Genomic DNA, 23271 nt, shown 5'->3' with positions numbered 1-23271 from the left:
TTTTCTAGCTCTACCGGGAATCGAACCCGGGACCTTTGGCTCAATAGACCAATGCGCTGTCAAATAGGCCACGCTCGGCAATGGGATGTCTATTCAAACATTTACAATTTTAATCGGCTTCATCATTATCATGTATGTAGAAGTATAATATACATATAACACAGAAACTATAAATAGAGGAGATATTTAGTTTCGACTTCACTCTTCAAAAGTGTTTCAATTGCCACGGTGCCGCGGTGCTTCCACTTCCTATTAGTACGTATATGTATATAATATTAAATTGTATTTGATTATTTTCTTTATTTTACATTTATGTCTGTTTTCTCAAAAAATAAATAATGACATTTTGTTGTAGAATTTGTCTGTTTAAAAAATATAAAGATACTATGAATCGACCGAATTTATACACTGAAAAAAAAATTTATTTGATTTAAGTAAATATATTAACTTGAAATATATTTACTTGAATTAAATAATTATTTATTAAAATCTAGCAAATTTTTTTACTTTTAAGAAAATATTTATTTGCGTAAAAGTAATTTATGTCCTTAATAAATATTTACTCACATGAAGAAATCGTTATTTTAAATCAAATAATATTTTCTTAAAACTGTGAAATAATTTTCTTACATGTAATAAATGCATTTACTTAAAAGTAGTAGCCAATTTCAAATAAATATTTATTTAATTCAAGAAAACCAATTTAGTAATACTGGGATACTAAAAGCAAACAAATAATCACTTTCAATAACGAAATATATATTTTGTTTTAATAAATATTTCTTTGACTCAAGCAATTCATATCTGTACATAATTAAATATTTTAGGCATATATATTTACTTGATGAAAATAAATATTATTTTGAATAAATAAAATGAAAACTTTGGTTTTTGAAAAATTCAACTACAAAATAATTTACTTGATCTGAGAGAATGTTAACTTGAATCAAAGCGTTGGTGTTTGAAAACGAAGAATATATTTCTTTATAATTGGTAAATAATTATGTACTTGAATCAAAGATACCATTACTTTGGAATTAGAAAATATTCACTTTTATCCAGTAAATAAATTACTTAGTATCAATAAATATGTTTAACAAATATTTACTTAAATGACAGAAATCATTAGCTTGGTATCAGAAAATATTTACTTCAAACCAGAAAATACATTATTTTAATATCCATAAATATGTCTAACAAATATTTACTTAAATGACAGAAATCATTAGCTTGGTATCAGAAAATATTTACTTCAAACCAGAAAATACATTATTTTAATATCCATAAATATGTCTAACAAATATTTACTTAAATGACAGAAATCATTAGCTTGGTATCAGAAAATATTTACTTTAAACCAGAAAATACATTACTTTAATATCGATAAATATGTTTAACAAATATTTACTTAAATGACAGACATCATTAGCTTGGTATCAGAAAATATTTACTTCAAACCAGAAAATACATTACTTTAATATCGATAAATATGTTTAACAAATATTTACTTAAATGACAGAAATTATTAGCTTGGTATCAGAAAATATTTACTTTAAACCAGAAAATACATTACTTTAATATCGATAAATATGTTTAACAAATATTTACTTAAATGACAGACATCATTAGCTTGGTATCAGAAAATATTTACTTCAAACCAGAAAATACATTACTTTAATATCGATAAATATGTTTAACAAATATTTACTTAAATGACAGAAATCATTAGCTTGGTATCAAAAAATATTTACTTCAAACCAGAAAATACATTACTTTAATATCGATAAATATGTCTAACAAATATTTACTTAAATGACAGAAATCATTAGCTTGGTATCAGAAAATATTTACTTCAAACCAGAAATTACTTTAATATCGATAAATATGTTTAACAAATATTTACTTTTTCTAAGAAAATATTTGCTCAAATCAAAGATTTGGTTTTTTGAAACCGACAACATATTTCTTTGTGATCAGTAAACAAATATTTAATGACCACAGAAACCATTCGTTCGAAATTAATAGTTATTTGTGTAACAAGTGTCGTAAGATGAAAATTCCCGGGTGCGGTTACCGCACTCGCCTTCGGCTCGTGCGTTAACTCCGCACTCGGGAATTTTCATCTTTACACACGACTTACACTCCTTATTTTATGTTGCAAGTGCCTGGAAAATGGTCTATCACGCACGCGTAGCGTGCGTAATGGGGCACTTTCCATGCACGTGTTGCATAAAAAGTATTTATTTAATCTAAGATAATATTTGCTTAAATCAAAGTGTTAGCATTTTAAAATTATCAATATACTGTCGCCGGAAGCAAGAATGTCCATAACTACAATTTAATTTTTATGATAATATTCATGTAAAGTTCAGAAGTTTATCATTTACCGAAATCAAGTTCGTTTTCAATTTAAGTCTTAAACGTATATGATCAAAATATATAGATTTTATGGAAAATTTATTGAAAATTTATGGAAAATATAAATATGATTTGATGGAAAATCTTCTGAACTTTACATAAATATTAGAAAAGTAACAATTTGCAGTAACGGCGGCACTCTTGTTTCTGGCGGCAGTAAAAATTTACTTGAAATAAAGAAATTTCTGTGATAAAGAGTAGAAATATATATATTGTTATAATGATAGATACCACAAGCGTACGATTAGCTCAGCGTTAGCGTGTTAGGTTGCGACCCCGAACATCTTAGGTTCAAATCCCGTCGATGCGTTCTTAAATAAATGCGTAATTTTAATTAATTGTAATTAAAATAGAATATATATACGAAACAATAAATACAGATTACACTATAAAAATATTTAAAAAAAATAGAAACTATTTGAAAATTAAATTGAAATGGTTTTATATTCTCAAGTAAATATTTATTTTCTTTTGGTTAATATTTATTTGATTTAAGAAATGCAGATCTTGAGGCAAGATCTGATTGTCTTGAATCAACGAAATATTTACTATAAGTAAGTAACAATTCATTGCATTTCAGTTCACGATTTTTCATTTTCTAGGAAATATTTACTTGTTCCAAAGAAAAATTGTATCTTGATTCAAATAAATATTTCTTTAGTACTATTGAACGAAATCATTTACTTGAAACAAGTCAAATTTCGTTAATTGTAATAAATTTTTTTTTCAGTGTATATCAGCGTCGATGCTGAAGAAGAAATCGTAATCTCTGGTATTGCTGGCCGATTTCCTAATAGTGACAATTTAAAAGAATTTCAAGAAAATCTTTTTAACAAGGCGGATCTTGGTTCGAGCGATCATGGACGGTGGAATAATTGTAATAATTTTTTTTTAACATTAAAGAGGTTGGTTGTTTAAATCAATATGATAAGAATTAGTCCAAATTTATGGAGGATATTCGTCTATATGGGAATTTGTCGTCCATGCCAAAGTTAAAGACAATTGTCTGCATGGTTATCGAGTAATTAATTATTTGAAGATAAACTCTTATCTTTCTTTTATACACGGGCGACATAGCAAAAATGTTACGACACCTGTAATGTAACTCTCGAAAGCCTATTAAAAATGACAAGAATTTAATGAGAATAGATGCAAATAATTCTTTACATATTTAGGAAAGACTTTTACGAAGACTGATATATAGTTATCAAGAAATTGTAAAAATAAAACAGCATATTGCCACATTTTAACGTATTTTGATTTTAATTGTACAAACAACTTTAAAACCTTAATTTGAAACTTTAAGAAACAGCTAATTAAATGCATTCCACATATTTATTTGCTAAAACTCGTTTATTTCACGCGTCGAAAAATTTGATTATTTAGAGTTTCCTTTCGCAATCGTCCCCTCTCGCCGCCTGCCCCGCAATGTGACGGCAACCAACCTCTTTATATTTTCAAAACTTTATTAGGAAAAATATTCGTTTTATATTATCGTATATATTAATCGTAATTAAAGATTTGCAATACCTAATCCAATAATTTTTAAAAACGATATCAGAATCCAAAAAAATTGTAACCCTTATACATATACGTACACAATATATACATATATAACGAAAACAATCCTTGTAAATGTCGAAAATTATAAATTATCTTTTATTAATTCAAACATCTTCATGGCTTCGTGTTATTTCTAATATCATAATTGAAAATGATCCAGATGCATATTATAAATCCTTAAAAACATTTTCATTTTTTATGTAAAAATAAGTATATATTACACTGGTTTGTTATATATATATATATATATTACACTGGTCAACAAAATCTTATCGTTTTCAGATTGTTTTTAAGGGAATAGGTATTTTTTACTAATTTGGTTCCGCTGAACAAGTAAGAAACTGGCCTTGAAAATACTAAATTGGCTCTGGTTTTTTAAATAAACGGGGTCAAAAGTGCCAAAAAACGTGTTTTTGGTCATTTTTGAACATCTGTCGAAAAAACGACGGGAGCACCGTATTTCTTAAAAAAAGAGCCAATTCATGATTATTTTCGTTTTCAGATTCGGATTCTACGGAAAAAAATCTATCAGAATCAGTTGCCATTGACCCGACAAAAAATCCGTGTTCCCCAGTGTTTATATAAATATTCTTATAAAATATGACCTCATTTTCGCGTTTTATGAACTGATGGGTGATTTAATTTACTTCTCTTATCGATGAAGTTCTGGCTGTCATTTCTATTTCGATTATATTATAAACTATGATATTATATAGAGATAGGCTACGAGCCTTCGCACAAGACTCTCGTCTGGCAACGTAACGTAACATAACGTGAGCGGTGAGTCAATGCACAAGAAACGTACAACACCGTAATTGATACGTTTCTTGTGCGTGATCCATGTTACGTTACGCTACAATACGAAAGTATTGTGCAGAGGTTCTAATAAGTTTTACTTGAATTTTCTCGCAGGTTATACTACTTGTAGACTACCAAATTTTCTCGTTGGAGAGTGTGAGATTATTTTGATTCAGTTGTCACCGCTGAAGATCTGACTATTCAAAACAAAACCGAAATGTCCGATGTATAATTATACCTACTATAATTCTTATTACTATAATTATATTACAGTAATAAGAATTCTTTGACTATAACTGGCAATTTAATTAATAAGTCCACACGACGTTTCGACTCTAATTCGAGTCCTTTTCGGGACCGTACATTAATTATTTGTCGAATTATCCTGAAAATCATAAAAAAAGTAATTACGGGTATGGTGGATACCGTCCCGAAAAAGTTGGTTTACGATACCAATTTGTAATTAAATTATTGCCATTTCTGAGGACAGTAGTGTCTAGGAAATTCAGCTCATTATTATTTTCGATTTCGTAGGTGAATTTTAGTCGTGGATGATAATTATTAAACACACTATTACTACGTTTAGCGAGCGTTTAGCGAGCGTTACTTCTGTAGTAACTTACGATATATTACTCGTTTACGCGGAGTAAATTATCGTAAGTTACTACAAAATCTCGTTTACGCGAAGGAATTATCGTAAACGTAGTATGTGTAAGATCTTTTACTCGCCTGACGAACCTACGACGGCTCAGTTCCACGGTAGGAATGGACAACAGATAATCTAACTCGTACTTCTATTACAACGGCGTCTTTACTTTTACTTTCGGCGCCAGATTACAATATGCTACTTTCTCAGTCCGTGTTATACCGCGTACATACGTCCACTCACTCACGCATATACTTTCCACATTCATGCTGAGGTGACCGCCACGCGTCGGTTACGATTCGGATTTACAGTAAAGACAATAAGGTACTCATCTGTGTGCTTGTATAATAGAATAGATTGCGCTTCCCTCGTTGGCTTTCTCGCCTGTTCCGGGGACGTTCGCTCCCTTCCCCTCGAGTCGCTGATAATATGCCGGGCGGGCCGTATCAAGATCAGTTTTCAGTTCGGTCGCCGTAGCAAGATCCGTATTCAGTTCAGTCGCCAATCGGAGAAATTCAAAGGTGGCTGTCTCGGCCCTTTAGAGGTGTGCTTAGTTCGGAGTCCTCAGAACGAAAGAGGACGAGGCCGAGCTTCGCTGGAATCACCGACCAATCGGCCACATACTCGTTTTTTGACGAAATCTGTAGAAAATTCTGTCTACAATCAATGAAAACGTTACTTTTGTGAAGTCTTAGTATAGGGATTACGTGTTAAATAATAAAACTTTGAAGCTCTATATCTATAATTCGGTGCGGCTGTGACTTCTAAAATTTTAACATATGTTATATGGATAGTGCTGTCATCAAGCTGTACACCAAATTTTAAGGAAATCTGTAGAAACGTGAAAATCAAGAGAACGTCCACATAGTCAATCTCTATTTGTCATAAACTATTTTTGTTATTACATATTGCTCATTGTGTTGTCCGTAACCGTGGTGTACAGATGTGTTTCCCCTAACACAATCAATTTTTAATTATTATTTTAATAACTGACCATGTTCTATCTCTTTACAACGCACAAAGCATATGTAAGTTTTGACTTTCTTTTATTAACCATAATTATTTGTAATGTAACAATTTCCGTTTTTCTTTCTAGTCATTACATTTGACATGCAGGCACATTGTCGTGACTATTGAATTGCTTCGTAAGAATATGTACACTTGAAAAGAACTTTTGAATTAGAGTCGAAACGACGTGTTGACTTATTAATTAAATTGCCAGTTATAGTCAAAGAATTCTTATTACTGTTATTTATCCACTGGCGAAGAATATTTCCTCATTATATCTATATTAGTTATTATAACGTTAACTTACGTTAACGTATGTACGCTTTGTTAACCGCATTGTACTGTCAAAGCCTCCTTTTACTTGTTACTTTTTAATATATTTATTTCTTATATAGCTTATAATATGCCCCATCGAATTGGTAAAATCAACAATATTGAGAAATTCGATTCAGAATTTTTTAATATATCCGCAACAGAAGCTCATATAATGGATCCTATGACTAGAATGTTACTCGAGCATACTTACGAAGCAATTATCGATGCGGGTGTAAACCCAAAAGAATTACGGGGAACAAGAACGAGTGTTTTTACAGCAATTTCTTTATCAGAGACTCGATCATATTTTTCTTTTGATCCTCAGGTAAGATATATTTAATTAATATATTCAACATAATTATAATAGAAAATTATTTATGAAAATGATAACCATGTGTAAAATTCTTATTGCAAATATGGAAATCTGTTTCCTTAGTATGTAAAGTTTAGAATAATTATACAATAGTTTTTAATAATTTTACAAATAAATTTGACTTGTTATTTATTACAAACATGTATTGTAATTAGTTTGCTAGATTATCTATGATTGGATGCAACATTTCTTTCATGGCAAATAGAATTTCTTACTGGCTTGGCGTTATTGGACAATCGCATAATATTGATAGTGCATGTAGTTCAAGTAACTCTGCTATAGTGAAAGCTTACGAGCAGATTCGGTCCGGAAGTTGCGATGCTGCCATTATCGCTTCCGCCAATTTATGTTTCCATCCTCATGTCCAAATGCAATTTTACACTCTAGGTATGTATTTGTTATATCTTATTATATTGTATGTTACGTCATAAAAATTATTAATATTGTTAAGGTTAAAGTAAAAATTATTAATATTGTTATTTGTCCGTTTGAAGATAATGAAAACTCCGAGTGGATTTGATTTCAACAAAAGAAACTTTATTAGGGTAACTCCGGTATTTACGCCGCAGAAGTCAGAAAAAATGTGCAAATTATAGAAACTTGCACATTGCTTCCTCATCATTACAGATCGCTACCATTGCTCCTATTTTATTTCGCTCACAAAGCTCCTCTATGAGGAAGCTTGTATTTTATTCGATGCATAATTATTAGTATTTATTTGTTTTGGCTTTCTTATAGAGGAAGCTTTATGAGCGAAATAAAATAGGAACGATCTGTAATGATGAGGAAGCAATGTGCAAGTTTCTAATTTGCACACTTTTTAATTTTAAATTTAACCTTTTTATAAATTGATAGAGCTTAGTAGCTCAAGTATTAGGGTTTCACAATCGACGCAATGTCAAATTGATGTTGACTTTGGGAGTTCAGGCTACATGGTCCAATATGCATGAACTTTGCATATGGACCTTCAATCGTGTATAAAGCTGGGTCTAATCATTTTTTATTGGAATGAAGATATTTGCTTGCAATCACTCTGTTATGTGCCTTTATTTATGCTATATTAGTATTGTGTTGTAATGTCAGTTCTTTACTGTTAATCCTTTGAGGTCACACTGAGTGGCGGCCACCCCACAAAAATTCAGGGCCCGATATTTTTAAGATAAGCTTTATAATCAGTGTCTCTCCACCCAGGATCCCTCGTTTGAGTCATTCTTTCTCGAAGATCAGTGCAGTAGAAAGGCTTTAAGCTATGTCAATTATGTTTGGCAAACATTTGAAAATTATAGAAGTGGTGACCACTCAGGTGTGAAATATATACCTCGGTATATATTTCTTATCGCGATCAAAAATTACATTTTTGTTCATTGAGCACATTTCGGGTTTTGCACCATACATATTTTTGAACAACATAACTGTAAGGCATTTCACTACTACTCCCACAAGTTAAGAAGAGTATGTAATATTCCTGAAAGCATTTCTATAAGAAATTTTTGAAGATGTGAACAACTAGATACATACCAATACCAATAAAGCAAGAAGTTTAAACAAAGAAAATGAAACAAAACACAAAATATTATCAAAATAAAAAGATATTTAACCGGCAGATCAATTCAAATTGTGCGACAAGCTATATATATGCGTGATTGTAACTCTATTAGATATTCTCGAACAGTCTAGAACAATTACATTTCGTTCGGATGTATTAGCACAGATATATTCTTTTTGTACTGTCTTCTGTGAAATCAACAAACTTGTTGTATGTGAATTATATTAACGTGTTCTGTGAAACAATCGCACTCTTTGTCTGTAATGTTGAATAAGCCCATGCAGTAAAAGGCTTTAAGCTATGTCAGTTATTTTTGGCAAACATTTGAAAATTATTATAGGGGTGGTGTCTACTCATATGACCTCGGTATATATTTCTTTATCTTCCTTTCTATCCTTACATTTAGATATTGAATCGGAGCTTGAAGAACTTTATTTAATAACATGAATTAATTTCCTTCTAGGAATTCTATCTTCTGATGGTTACTGTAAACCCTTTGACGAGGAAGGCACCGGATATATGCGTAGCGAGATGGTCGCGGTAATATATCTGCAAAAGGCAAAAAATGCAAAAAGAATATATGCAACCCTCGTACACGGTAAAATAAATTGCGATGGTTTTAAAGAAGAAGGTATTACCTTTCCATCGATCGAAAAGCAAAATATATTGTTGAGTGAATTTTATGAGGAATGTGAAATCTCGCCCAATGAGTTATCTTACGTAGAGGCCCATGCAACTGGTACTCCTGCCGGTGATCCCGTAGAAGTTATGTCTATTGACCAGACTTTATGCGCTAAAAGAAACACTCCTTTATTGATGGGCTCGGTAAAATCGAATATTGGACATTCCGAACCCGGCAGTAGCCTTTGTCAAATCGCAAAGGTACATTTGTAATAAAATAATTTAACATTAACTTTGCTTAAAATGTGATTATAGCAATTTATATTTTTTTTAAATTGTTACAATTATAATAGGGTAGACCGGGGACAAAAGTAACATTTTGAGTTTAAGATTTTATAACAGTTAAAATATAATATCTACGTAAAAAAGACCTGTACCTTTAAATGTAGAATTTATTTGACTACAAAATTTTCTTGTGCTGAATTCAGTAATGTAACTAGAAAAAAAGTTATTATTGTTTAAAGAATATGAGGAATACTGTTACAACCGTCCCAACCCCCGGGACAATTGTAACAGCAGAGGGGAACGATTGTACCACATCATCTATAAACAAAATAATGGTTATTTAGTAGGTTTATGTAATCAATCTTACGAATTTTCTATAAAAAATGTAACTTTAATGATAAAATAATTTATTACATGACAATATCAGTATTTTTACATTATAGCAAACAAAAACAAATAATACTGTTTTCTCAACTAAAAGATTATTTATTATCATATATATTTAAAGGGTTAGGTTAAGTTGAAGTTGTCCCCGAGCAACGGGGACAATTGTAACGCTACAATAACTGTCCCCAGCCATTAATGTTACAATTGTCCCCTAATGATATTTTATGATTTGAAGTAAATTTTTTACATAAATATCTGGATGAAAGTCAATCGTATTATGCAAATCATCAACATAAATAATCACTAAAACATATAAAAATAAAACCTTATACCTTCGGCATAAAGAAAGAAAAATATTTCAGATTTTATGCACGTAAGAAAACTTACTTCAGGAAGGAAAAAAGTAACTTTTTCTCCTGCACACGTGCACGTTCCGCGAGGGGCGGCAATGAACTAAGGAACAAATGCCGCTCTATCTAGCGAATCTCGCCTCGCGGTCATACACACGTACCTTTTATAGTTTAAGAAATATTCACGATGTTACAACTGTACCCTGTTACTTTTGTCCCCGGTCTACCCTACATATGTATATAATACATTTATATAAAATAATTACTATAATTACTGCTAATAAAAAGATGTGATTTCTTAAAGGTATTATTAGCGATGGAAACTGGTATAATTACGCCTACTATACACTTCAAGCGTCCGCGAAAAGAGTTAACTGCTATTATCGAAGGAAGAATAAAGATCGTCACTGAACCAACAGAATGGGAGGGTGGTTATGTAGGTATCAATTCTTTTGGGTTTGGAGGGGCTAATAGCCACATATTGCTAAAGTCGAATTTTAAACAAAAAATTAACAATGGAGCTCCGAATGATGATTTACCTAGGCTTGTAGCTGTATCTGGTTGTACGGAGGAAGCAGTTAAAATCATCTTGGATCATGTAAGCAAATATTATAATGGCTTATTTCATTTATTTCAGAAATAATTTTTGACATTAGTTTTTTTATATTATCATATAAATATAACAAACATAACAATTAAATATACACACGTGTATTTATACAGTGTCTAAAAAGATATTTGCGTACATAATCGCTTTCGAAATTATTTCCAATTTGCACAAAAAAGAAAAGTAAATGTATTAAATATACATATATTTATTTAATATGTTAAGTAATAACAATGCATTTAATAATTAAATTTAATTGCTAAAGTAAAACATTGCAGAATAAGATAATATTATCGTTCTTTTTTGTGTAAAATTATTCCAAGAATTATAAAATGTACATTCTTGTTACTGAATGCAGGTGCGAAATCGACCAATAAATGCTGAGTTTATATCTCTGCTACATCATATTCATAATGATGATATAAAAGGTCATCCTTATAGAGGATACGTGATAACTGGGTCTAAAATATCTCATAATACAATTAGTAAAATAGAACATACTCCATATATTAGAAGACCGATTTGTTTTATATTTTCTGGATTAGGATCTCAATGGTTTGGGATGAGTAAGTATTATAAATATATTTTACCCACTTTTTTGTCAGTTTCCGGAGCTTTGATCATAGAATAACATTCTGAATCACCACAAATAGATAGTTTTATAAGTACCGAAATAATCACAAAAAAATGGAGCTAGCTCCCCTACTATAAATACGCGGATGCATGTACATATCTGTATATTGAAATTTATAAATTTTATTAAAATTTTAATATAGGTCGCGCTCTAATGAAATTCCCAGTGTTTGCCAAGGCAATCCAGAAATGTGGTATCGTTTTGAGATCTTACAGCATATCACTTACAGATATTTTAACAAGTGATAATAAAAATATTTTTGATAATATATTTAATTTTTTATTGGGTCTTATTGGACTACAGGTAAAAAGAAAACTCTTTATTTGGCCTTCATAAATTATTCTATATACAATATATATATATATATACATATGTGTATATATATATGTACAGGGTGTCTCATTTTAAAAAACGCACCTTGATAATTCTTCAACGAAGCATTTTCAGCAAAAATGTTTCAGACAAAAGTTGTGCGGTTTCGAGGGGTACATAAGATGATGTCATTGGTTTCATCTTAGATAGGCGTTTGAAGGTCATGAAAGTCACCTTTAATTTTTTAAATAGAACCCGCCATATTGTAGTATATCCTTTGAAAGGGCATAAAATAAGAAAAATTTTGGCGCAAGTTAGAGGTCAATACGTTAACCCGTTCGAGTGTTATTTAGAATCAAAGTTCGAAAAAGCCAATTTTTGAACCTAAATAACTTTTAAATGGGTCAACGTATCGACTTCTAACTTGCGCCACAATTTTTCTTATTTTATGCCCTTTCAAACAATATAATACAATATAGAGGGTTCTAATTAAAAAATTGAAGGTGACCTTTACGTGATCTTCAAGCAACTATTCAAAGTCAAACTAATGACACCATTTTATGTGCTCCTCGAAACCGTACAACTTTTGTCTGAAATATTTTTGCTGAAAATGCTTCGTTAAAAAATTATCGTGCGTTTTTTAAAATAAGACACACTGTATACATATATATACATATACATATACATACATACATATATATATATTATAAAGATAATTAAAAAAAATTACTTTATAATTACCCCATAATTTTAATCTTTATTTAAACCAAATGGGAAGCTATTTCTTTTATATGTATCGCAGATTGGATTAGTTGATCTTTTAACATCTATTGGTGTAGTCCCCGATTTTATAATCGGTCACTCTATTGGTGAACTAATCTGTGGATATGCCGATGGATGTTTAACGGCCGAAGAAACGATTTTGTCGGCATATTTCATCGGTTTAGCCCTTCACGAGTCGAAAATAATTAATGGCTCCATGGCTGAAATTAATCTTGACCTTGAAACCTTAAAAGTTATGTGTCCTTCGGATATCGATATAGCTTGTTACAATAGTTCTTCTAATTTTATTGTAAGCGGACCAACGAATTCTATAAAAACATTCCTCACCAAATTGCAGGTATATATTAATGCTTATAAACAATATAATCTTTCTTCTATCTAGTTTCTTTAATTGTTTTGTTAAAACAAGCAATTAATAATACTTATGTGATTTTATTCATTCTTTTAGGCGAATAGTATATCTATAAAAGAAATTTCTTGTGGTTATATACCTTTTCATAGTCGTTACATTAAACCTGCTGTAGCTAAATCTGAAGAATACTTGAACCGAACATTACCACAAAAAAAGTTTCACAGCTCAAAGTGGCTGACAACATCCTCTCACGAGTACTCCAATATTATACCTTTATGTTCAAAATATTATACAAATCACTTGTTGTCTCCGGTGTTATTTGCAAAGACGATACGTTCAGTTTCAAAAGATACAGTGACGATTGAAATATCTCCTCAGAATATTCTTCAACACATTTTAAACAATTATTTATACACTACAGTGACAAACGTAGCGCTATATGAACGAACCGAGGATCATAATAATGAGATATTTTTAGAATCAATCGGAAAACTTTATAACGCAGGATTGCAGCCACAGATTGCAAATCTCTATCCGACAGTGGAATTTCCTGTAAGCCGCGGTACCCCAATGATTTCTCCTCTTATAAGGTATGCATATTTTTCGTTTAAGCACAAATGGACAAATTATCAAGAAACAAACATTTTCATATTTAAGTGAAATAGTCAGAAGAGAACATGTTCAATATAATAGCGAATTAAGACTTTAAACTCTTTTTCGAACTTGGTCAGTTTTATCATCTATTTTCAAAATCACATCTCTGTATTTTAAAGACATATATTCTATCACCTTACTTATCTCAAAGATAAATGTATTCTTTTACATATGTTAATTCTTTTATGCCTATTACAAAGAGCAGATAACAGTGATACTTTAGAATCTGTGCTTCAATTTTATATCAAATCTTGAATTAAGTAATTTCCACAATTAATTCGTTTACACGAAGATTATGTAATAATTTCTAATGACGTTTTTAGATGGGATCATTCAGAGAACTTTTTTGTAGTGCAATTTTGTAAAAAAAAAATAATTGACAAAAAGGAAACAGTTGTCAGTATTAGTACAGTAGAAGAAGAATTTACGTATTTAACGGGCCATGTCGTTAATGAAAAAAATTTATTTCCTGCTACGGGATATCTTTTTTATATCTGGGAGATGATCGCATTGTTAAAAAACCAAGAATATATTAATACACCAGTTGTATTTGAAGACGTTCATTTTATTCGTGCTATAGTGCTATCACAACAAAATGAGATTGAATTAACTTTCTCGATCCAAGAAGGTAATATTATTACGTAAACAATTAATTTTTTAGCGTGAGTTTTTTATTTTTTAATTAGATTTTAAAACTTATATGCCGCTTTTATGGCGCAATATATACTATGATTAAAATGTAAAAAATATACAAAGAAAATATATGAGAATAACTAATCTTAACGCGGAATCTTTTTTCTTTTTACAAGTTAACTGGTTTTGTAAGGTCCAGCTCCATATTGATATATTTATATTAATTTTAATTTCTTATAAAATTATATTACGTTTAATGAATTTACACTTATATCTAGGTAGCAATAGGTTTGAAATAATCGAAGGAGATAATGCTGTTGTTACTGGAACAGTACGAATTCCAACCAATATTGAAAATGAAAAAATATCAGCTAATCTTGCTGAATGTATCGATGATGAGGAAGAAATGAATACAAAAGACATCTATAAGGAATTAAGACTTCGCGGTTATCAATATGCCGGCGCATTTCGTGGATTAAAAAGCGCATCGGTTACTGGATCAAACGGCCATATCGCATGGACATCTAATTGGGTAGCATTTATGGACAGTATGTTACAGATGATGATTTTAGGACAGAATTCAAGAAGCCTTTATGTTCCAACAAGAATTTGCAAACTGACTATCGATCCGAAATATCACACACAGATAATTCAGGATTGTCCAATTGAAGATAGACGTAAGTAAAATAACTGATACAATGCGGCCAATTGCCTGACAAATAAATTTCATTCACTACGTTGCAGAATTCTCTGTTCGTCGTTACAAGTCTTTAGACGCTATAATATCTGGAGGAATAGAAATTTGTGGTACTGTGGCTACACCTATATCTCGTCGAAAAAAAGTAGTTAATACCGTTCTTGAAGAATACAAATTTGTTGCTCATCGTGATTTAGGTACTACGTCGTTGCAAGATGCAATAAGAATGTCGACGCACATTGCACTTGAATGTTGCAATATGATAAATGTTAAAATTATCGAATTTGTCGACGATAGTGACAAAGTGGTACCAGAAGATTTAAATTCTCCACTTATTAGTAAAATCTTAAATGATTTACCGCAGATTCGACATTACACTAAACTCGTGACGACCCACGAGAAATTCCCAAATATTTCTTTGCCCGACAACGTTTCTACAACAGAAATTACTAAGTTGTCGAAGGACGAGAATTGTTTGATAGTCCTTGGTTTCAATATTTTGACAAAAAATAGCAAAACATTATACAAACAGTTGCTGTCTCTGTTAATGCCACAAGGTTTTCTATTGACTTTGGAGGAATCCGGTGCCTACGATTATTTATGCCTGAAAACGTATGAGTTGGATATTATACTGGAAAAACAAATAAATGACAAGAAGCTTTTGTTATTAAGAAAAACGCGAAATATTGCCAGAAACCAGCGGATTGTACATGTGAACAATTACGAATTTTCATGGGTAGATGAACTGAAATCAATCATGAATGTGCAAAACGAGACTGGTGTAGATACGGAGATAATTTTCGTCTCGGAAGAAGACTTCGAATGCGGGCTACTCGGTTTTATTAATTGTTTGCGAAAAGAACCAGGCGGCGAAATAATTAGAAGCGTATTTATTCAAGATAACAAAGCGCCTACATTTTCTTTGCAAGAACCGTTGTACACAAAGCAGCTACAGTTGGACCTACCCATCAATGTTATACGTTCCGGTAACGTTTGGGGATCGTACAGGCATTTACCATTACCATCGTTAGAACCAAAACTTGTTCAGAGCGCTTACGTTACGCAGATGGTATGTTAAGATGTTCTATTATTATAAATTTTATAATTAAATAATATTAATTAATGTTTACTTATAACAGGTACAAGGAGATCTGAGTACTCTCTGCTGGGCACAGAGCAGAATGTCTCCCATTAACCATGAAAATCTCGTTAATGTAATTTACACGTCTCTTAATTTTAGAGATATCATGGTAGCTACTGGCAGACTCAATGCTGAAACTATCGCACCGTTCGAACGCGGTAACGACTGTTTCATTGGCTTAGAATTTGTTGGTTTCAATACGCATAAGCAGAGGATAATGGGATTATGTTCACACGGGTAAAATAGATCGAATATCAATACATATGCGATAAAAAAAACTTTTTGCAATTGACAGTATTAATTTCTATTTTATATAAGTATCATTAATTATATATAGTATTAATAACGTTTTAAAAGTAACATTAACTTAAATTTAATATTAAATTAAAAATAAGCAAGATATACGTCATTTTAAAGTAACGTTTAAATAAATAAATACATTTTTAAAATTTTTATGGATAGAGGAATGACGAACATTCTTGTGGCCGATAAATATCTCAGTTGGATTATACCTGACAAGTGGACAATGGAAGACGCAGCAACGATTCCGTGTGTGTACAGCACGTGTTACTATGCTTTATACATGAGGGGTAAAATGAAAAAGGGAGACAAAATCTTAATCCATTCTGGTACTGGAGGCATTGGTCAAGCTGCGATCCATCTTGCGCTTTACGAAGGTTGCGAAGTGTTTACGACAGTTGGAACTGTCGAGAAACGACAGTTTATAAGAGAAACGTTTCCCTCCATTCCCAAAGACAATATCGGAAACTCTCGAGATACAAGCTTTGAACAAATGATTATGCAGCGTACGAAAGGTCGTGGAGTGGATATCGTATTGAATTCCTTAGCCGAAGAGAAATTACAAGCATCTGTTCGCTGTTTAGCAAATGGTGGCCGTTTTCTAGAAATTGGAAAATTTGATATGTTTTCCAATAATTCCTTGGATATATCTATCTTTTCTAAAAATATCAGCTTTTATGGTATTTTATTAGACAAATTATTCTATTCAAACGCAGAACAAAAGTCAAGGTTGTGGAAAACAATAACAGAAGGTTTAAAAGACGGTGCTATTAAACCACTATGCAGAAGAGTCTTCGAAAGAAATGAAATAGAAGCTGCCTTTAGATATATGGCCGCTGGGAAACATATTGGCAAGGTACAATTATTTCTTAATATACACAGAAATATGTAATTATGATACATAATATTTTATCATATCAAATTAGAAACAATTCTTTGTTTCTAATTAATGCTATAAAGGTAGTAACAAATGTAGGTTTATTTAAATAATTATATTTGACCAAGAAATTTTTTGTATTTATATTAATAAATAACGTTAATTATTAATTAATAAAAATTATTAATAAAATTAATAATAAAATGCAAAACAATATCAATAATAAAATAAAATATGAAATCTTTGTTATTTATAATTTATTACTTTATAGAAAAAACGATTGTTTCTTAATTGCTTATTCGCAGATAATTATCAGACTTCACAAAGAGGATCAAGAGCCTTTGAATGCTCCACTACTCGCTCATCCACGATATTATTGTTTGGAGCATAAATGCTACGTTATTTTGGGTGGACTTGGCGGATTTGGTTTAGAGCTAGCAGATTGGTTGACTCTTCGAGGTGCAAAAAATCTGGTATTAACTTCACGAGCCGGGATCAGAACAGGTTATCAGCAATCAAGAGTAAAACTATGGCGATCTTACGGTGTGGATGTACAGATTGTTACAGTCGATGATAATTTGAAACATGAAGACTGTGAATCTATATTAAAATTTGCTGAAGAAAAAGCACCAGTGGACGCTATATTTAATCTTGCAGTTGTTTTAAAAGATTGTACATTCCAAAATCAATCACCACAAACGTTCGAGGATTCGTTCAAATCAAAAGCATGGATGACAAAAAAAATGGACGAATTGTCGAGAAAGATCTGTCTGCAACTTCGACATTTTGTCGTTTTTTCCTCCGTGTCGTGTGGAAGAGGAAATGCAGGCCAGACAAATTATGGGATGGCTAATTCCGTAATGGAGAAAATTTGTGAAAAAAGGATGGAAGAAGGATTACACGGTTTAGCAATACAGTGGGGTGCTATTGGTGATGTCGGACTCGTGGCAGATATGCAAGAAGAAAATAAGGAATTGGTTATTGGAGGTACATTGCAACAACGAATATCTTCCTGTTTGAAGACATTAGAAGTATTTCTGTTACAAGATCGACCTGTTGTAAGCAGTATGGTTGTTGCTGAAAAAGCAAAAATTGGCGGATCAATGAATATTTATGAAACAGTTGCTCATATAATGGGTAAGTAGTTTTATGCAAAGCTAAACAAAGAAAGATACTAAATACATATAATGGCCATAAAATAGAAGTAAAATCAAAATGTTATTCCAAGTATATTTATTGGAATAAGTAATATTTTAAAAAATATATTTTTTGCACAAAATTACAGGAATACTTATAATATTTGGAAAATTATCTTACAATTACTGCAGACTTAACACTTTAAGTCTTAGGAGGCCTCTACGTGTTTCTCTCATTTTAATTATTGTATAATTTGGATCTTAATCAAAATTTTTAGATTATAATTAATATTTAGAAAAAAAATTTGTTTTTCTGAAAATCTAGTCAGCGATAAAATAAGATCTCTAAAAGAAAGAAAGAGAAGGTAAAACAGAAAGTAAAAGCAAAAAAAAAATTAATGGCCTTTGTCTTTTAACACAAAAGTATTCTACTAATAAATAATTTTGTCTAGAATTTTTGTTACGGATTACTCAAATAATAATTATATCGATTTATTCTACTATTGTTTGTCACATAGTTTCCTTTGTACATGTAATTGTAATTAATAACGAATTTAGTTGGTCGCACTAGTGCGCACTGGCGCATTCAAATGTTCAACCGAATTCGCTATAAAAGTGACATCCATTGGTTGTCTACATCTCAAGCAGTTTTAACAGTATCAGAGCGATGAACAGAGTAAAAGTTATCTTAACATCAAGTTTAAAAGCTATAATAATTGTTACACTTTATAATAGTTATCTCTACAATTATTTGTTAAAAAATACACAGATAATTATACAGAAACTGGGCAACCTCACCGATTTTAATGACTTTGACATATGTTGTCAAGGACGTGATCTTGAATAAATTTTCCTTATATCTTAATCGGCGGTCATTGTTTATTTAAAAGTTAAGAACAAATAATGTAACTAAAAAATATAACAGTTTATGCCAGTGCTAAGGGAAGTAATTTACTGATATGTGCGTGTATAGACAGTACGTATGTAGGCGAGGGAGTACCCTGCATGCATCAGGGGTGGGTGGGGTGAACTTCAATGTAATCAAAGGTCTGACCCAACCCAATTGTTGTATGGGTGAGAAACTTTCCACGCGAACCAAGGTCCACCCCCATCCATCCCTGCTTGCGGGGGAAGAAGCGGTAGCCTCTCCCCGCCTACACGTGTACTGTCTACACATCACACATATCAATAAATTACTTCTCTTAGAACTAATGTTACTTTATAATACCTAAGAAAAGTAATAAAATTGTAAAACTTCAATTTGCTATTTCTTCTAAACCAATGCCGTCTCTCACTTAGGTATTTTTTGCGTAGAATTACTCAGAACGGCCCCCTCCCCCTACAACATATTTAAGTGGCGATAAAATCGGTGAATGCTGACCTTTTATGCATATTTACCAAGAAATTTAATAATTTGAATCTTAATTAAAATTTTTGTTGTATATTCAATTTTAAAAAATTAAGTAGAATAACATAAAATTGATTTTATTATACAAATCTTACCTTATTTCAAAATAGGATTAAAGAACATAAACACAGTGCCACCAAACATACCACTGGTCGAAATGGGTATGGATTCGATGATGGCAGTTGAAATTAAGCAAACGTTGGAAAGAGAGTTCGATATTTCCTTGACAGCGCAAGACATTAAAACTCTAAATTTTGCTAAACTTCGACAAATGACAATTACAACAGAACAAGGAAAGATACACGATACAAATAAAATTGAGCCGAGTAATTTAGAAGGCTTTGGCATGCTGATTCGAAAAATGAAGGATGCAGACTTTGTTCCAGATATTCTTGTAGAATTTGTTACCAAGAAAGAGGTTGATCGAGGCAATATATTTCTTTTACCAGGAATTGAAGGATGTTCAAGCGTATATAAAACTGTGGTATCAGGAATTAAATCTTCGGCAACGTGTTTGCAACATGGTATACTTAATATTCCTGATGAAAGTCATTCAGTGATGAAATCAGCCGCTTATTTGCTGCCTGTAAGGAGATTAAATTTAATTAAAATATTTATTTTGATTATTTTTAAATAGTTTATAGATATATATATAAGTAATATTTAACAATTAGAGGTACAAATCTTTCGTATTATATCACAGCTTACACATACATTTATATTTATTTTCTTAGCACATATTAAAGAAAATGAAAGATCAAAAGAAATTTCTAATAGTGGGTTATTCGTTTGGATCCTTAATTGCCATTGAATTAGCAAGATTATTAGAAGCTAAAGATTTCTCAGGACGTTTAATATTAATAGACGGAGCTCCCGATCAAATAAAATTTTGGATTAATCAATATTTGGACTGTACTTCGCCAGATGAGTTACAAAATGTGATATTACTTCGTTTATTGGAAATGTACACTATAATTAACAAGAAAAAGGTTAGTAAATGATAAAAAAACACATTTTGATTTTTTATTGTAAAAGCTATTTATGTAATTTTAATCTTATATAAATTTAAATAAATTAATAACACACATAAAATAATTCATTATAACATAAATATCTTCAGGGATTGTATTTGAATCTTGAAATAGTAAAAGTTTTACATTTTGTTTTGTATGTTTGTGTCATGATTAAAGGATAAAAATAGTTTTAGATAAAAAGCACAATAAGTGAGTATTAATAAATATGTAAGGAATTTTAATGAAATAAATAAGAATATATTTTATATTATTTTTTATATTAATAAAACGCAAATGTTACTTTGGCACAATTATTATTATTAATTATATAAAATTTTCTTATTTACAGCTTGCGTTAGAGCTGAATAAATGTAATACATGGGACGAAAAATTAAAAATATTTTTAGCTTACTTCCCGAACGAGATAGATATATTGACCACTGAAAATAAAAAAAATTTATATTTCACAGTTTACAATCATATAGTTGCTATACAGGATTATGATATTTCTTCGTTACCTCGCCTTAAATCACCTATAACATTGCTAAAACCCACATTTCTAATTGCCTCTTTTACTGAAGAGGATTATGGTCTACATAAGGTAAATTTAATTTGGATAGAGACATTTTTGGAATATAAGACTATATGATTTTAGAAATAATAAGAAGCTTTATAACAAGAAACTTATTTTCAGGTTACCGAAGGTAAAATACAAATTCATTATGTGGAAGGTAATCATATCACAATGATGGACAACGACAAAATTACATCAGCTATTAATGAAACATGGATAGAAGATAATCTAATACAATAAAATACAAATATATATTTTATTGGGACGTGATGACATAATATATATTGTATAAAAATATTATACACATGATATATATAATATACCGGGTGTTTCAGAAAGTATGGGATAAACTGTAGCGGATGATAGGTCTTATTAAAAGAATCAATTTTTTTAAGGAAATTGTTTGCCTGCTTTATAACCGGTCCGAAAATTTTCCAATTTCTAGGGAAATAATTAATCGAATCTTAAAGAATTGTATATGAAGTAGGGGTGTATAATTTTTTGTTACCGATTTTTTGGAAGCTGGTACCGAAATTTTTCGGGAATTAATTAACCGAATCTTAAAGAATTATATATGAAATAAGGGTAGGAAGAACTAAAAAAAAAGAATGTAATAAAATTAGAAAAATTGTTAATAATAAAGGGGTTTCCGATTTCTGTGTCTTCATTCTCGGACTGGATTTTAAATAAAGATACATAATTTTGATCATAAAAAATAATAGAATACACTTTATTCATTGTTTTTTAGTAGAAAAATGGAAAGCGAAAAATAATTTCAAGAGAATTAATTTTTTTTTTCGCTAACAGTTAAAGCATGTAAAAACAGAGTCTGACGAGCGCACGCACTCGTTGTGTGCCTTACGCCTGCACGAAATGCACTGTTTTTCATTAGCTCTGTTTTGTATTATCTCCGAGCATATACGCAGCACATATTATTTAGTTTTTTTGACTTCGTTTTGGCTTGGAAACGACTTCGCCCCGAACACAAGTTTTAGGTTTGGTCGCTTTATAAAATAATAGAAATCAATGAAAAAATAAAAAAACTGCACTGGATTCGTGTTCAGCATGCATTACTCTTTAGGATCACTTACTTTGAGATTCGGAGAGACAATAATACTTAAGATATTACAAACTTTCGACGCGGAAGAAATTTTACTTTTGACCTGCAAAAACACGTTTGTTTCGATAAGAATCACAACGTGGCACGTAACCTCATTAAACTTTGTTGGTCACGTGGGCACCATAAGCCGCGCTTACAGTATTAATGGCGAGTTTACACAACATACAGATTTCGAAATAATTGCAAAAACGACTCCGCCCCGGGACCGACTTCGCCCCGGCGGTCTCCTCTACTTGCGTATTCCCTGACAGAGAACCGCACAAGCATTTCGCCAATTTTCAGTAACGCAATAACATGTCTCTTCGTTGCATGATGCGTGCTCTCATAATTAAGTTATATTAAACCATTTAGAGAAATGGTAATCGCTTAGTATTACATATCGCACTCCAAGCAGAATACACAACTCAAAAAATTTCGATTTTGAGTTAAGTATGCCATAAAAAGTATGCGTAAAAGGTGTTCTCTATACATGCTATAATAATGTTACAAATCTATATGCAAAATTCGCTACACGGGAGCAGAAGTGTCGTTTTATTACGATTCGACGAATAGTGTAATAAGTGAATTGACAAGTGAATCACAGCAGACGTTTTTAAAAAGACAGTATAAGTTCATTATAACAAAATGTCATAATTGCAATTGCGTTTTAAGAGCCAAAGCACATAACATGGCGTAGCGATATACGACAGTCGTAGTCCTCGACCTGACAAATCAGGATAC

The 23271-nt window shown here is 31.1% G+C and overlaps 1 protein-coding gene across 2 annotated transcripts; it reads left to right on the top strand.

Annotated features, from left to right (window-relative positions):
* The first annotated feature begins 239 nt into the window (after positions 1 to 239).
* On the top strand, positions 240 to 21848 carry LOC139807872 (fatty acid synthase-like). Of its 2 annotated transcripts, XM_071769349.1 has the most exons (20): positions 240 to 255; positions 3149 to 3295; positions 6829 to 7073; positions 7277 to 7508; positions 9131 to 9549; positions 10615 to 10908; positions 11276 to 11483; positions 11694 to 11854; positions 12666 to 12983; positions 13095 to 13588; positions 13976 to 14280; positions 14564 to 14962; positions 15030 to 16051; positions 16122 to 16360; positions 16586 to 17279; positions 17606 to 18437; positions 19955 to 20430; positions 20579 to 20833; positions 21207 to 21458; positions 21552 to 21848. In XM_071769349.1, coding segments are annotated over exons 1-20 (7113 nt in total). In that variant the 5' UTR covers positions 240 to 254; the 3' UTR covers positions 21672 to 21848. The 2 variants fall into 2 exon arrangements, with proteins under 2 accessions (XP_071625450.1, XP_071625459.1); XM_071769358.1 differs by lacking the exons at positions 240 to 255; positions 3149 to 3295; positions 6829 to 7073; positions 7277 to 7508; positions 9131 to 9549 and adding an exon at positions 9640 to 9916 and having other exon boundaries at positions 10323 to 10908; positions 21552 to 21844.
* The last annotated feature ends 1423 nt before the right edge of the window (positions 21849 to 23271 follow it).

The sequence above is a fragment of the Temnothorax longispinosus genome, chromosome 1, assembly GCF_030848805.1.
Source record: "Temnothorax longispinosus isolate EJ_2023e chromosome 1, Tlon_JGU_v1, whole genome shotgun sequence".
In the NCBI taxonomy this organism is placed as follows: Eukaryota; Metazoa; Arthropoda; class Insecta; order Hymenoptera; family Formicidae; genus Temnothorax; species Temnothorax longispinosus.
The sequence above is the reverse complement of the archived record's forward strand: the minus strand, read 5'-3'. Positions and strand labels throughout refer to the sequence as shown.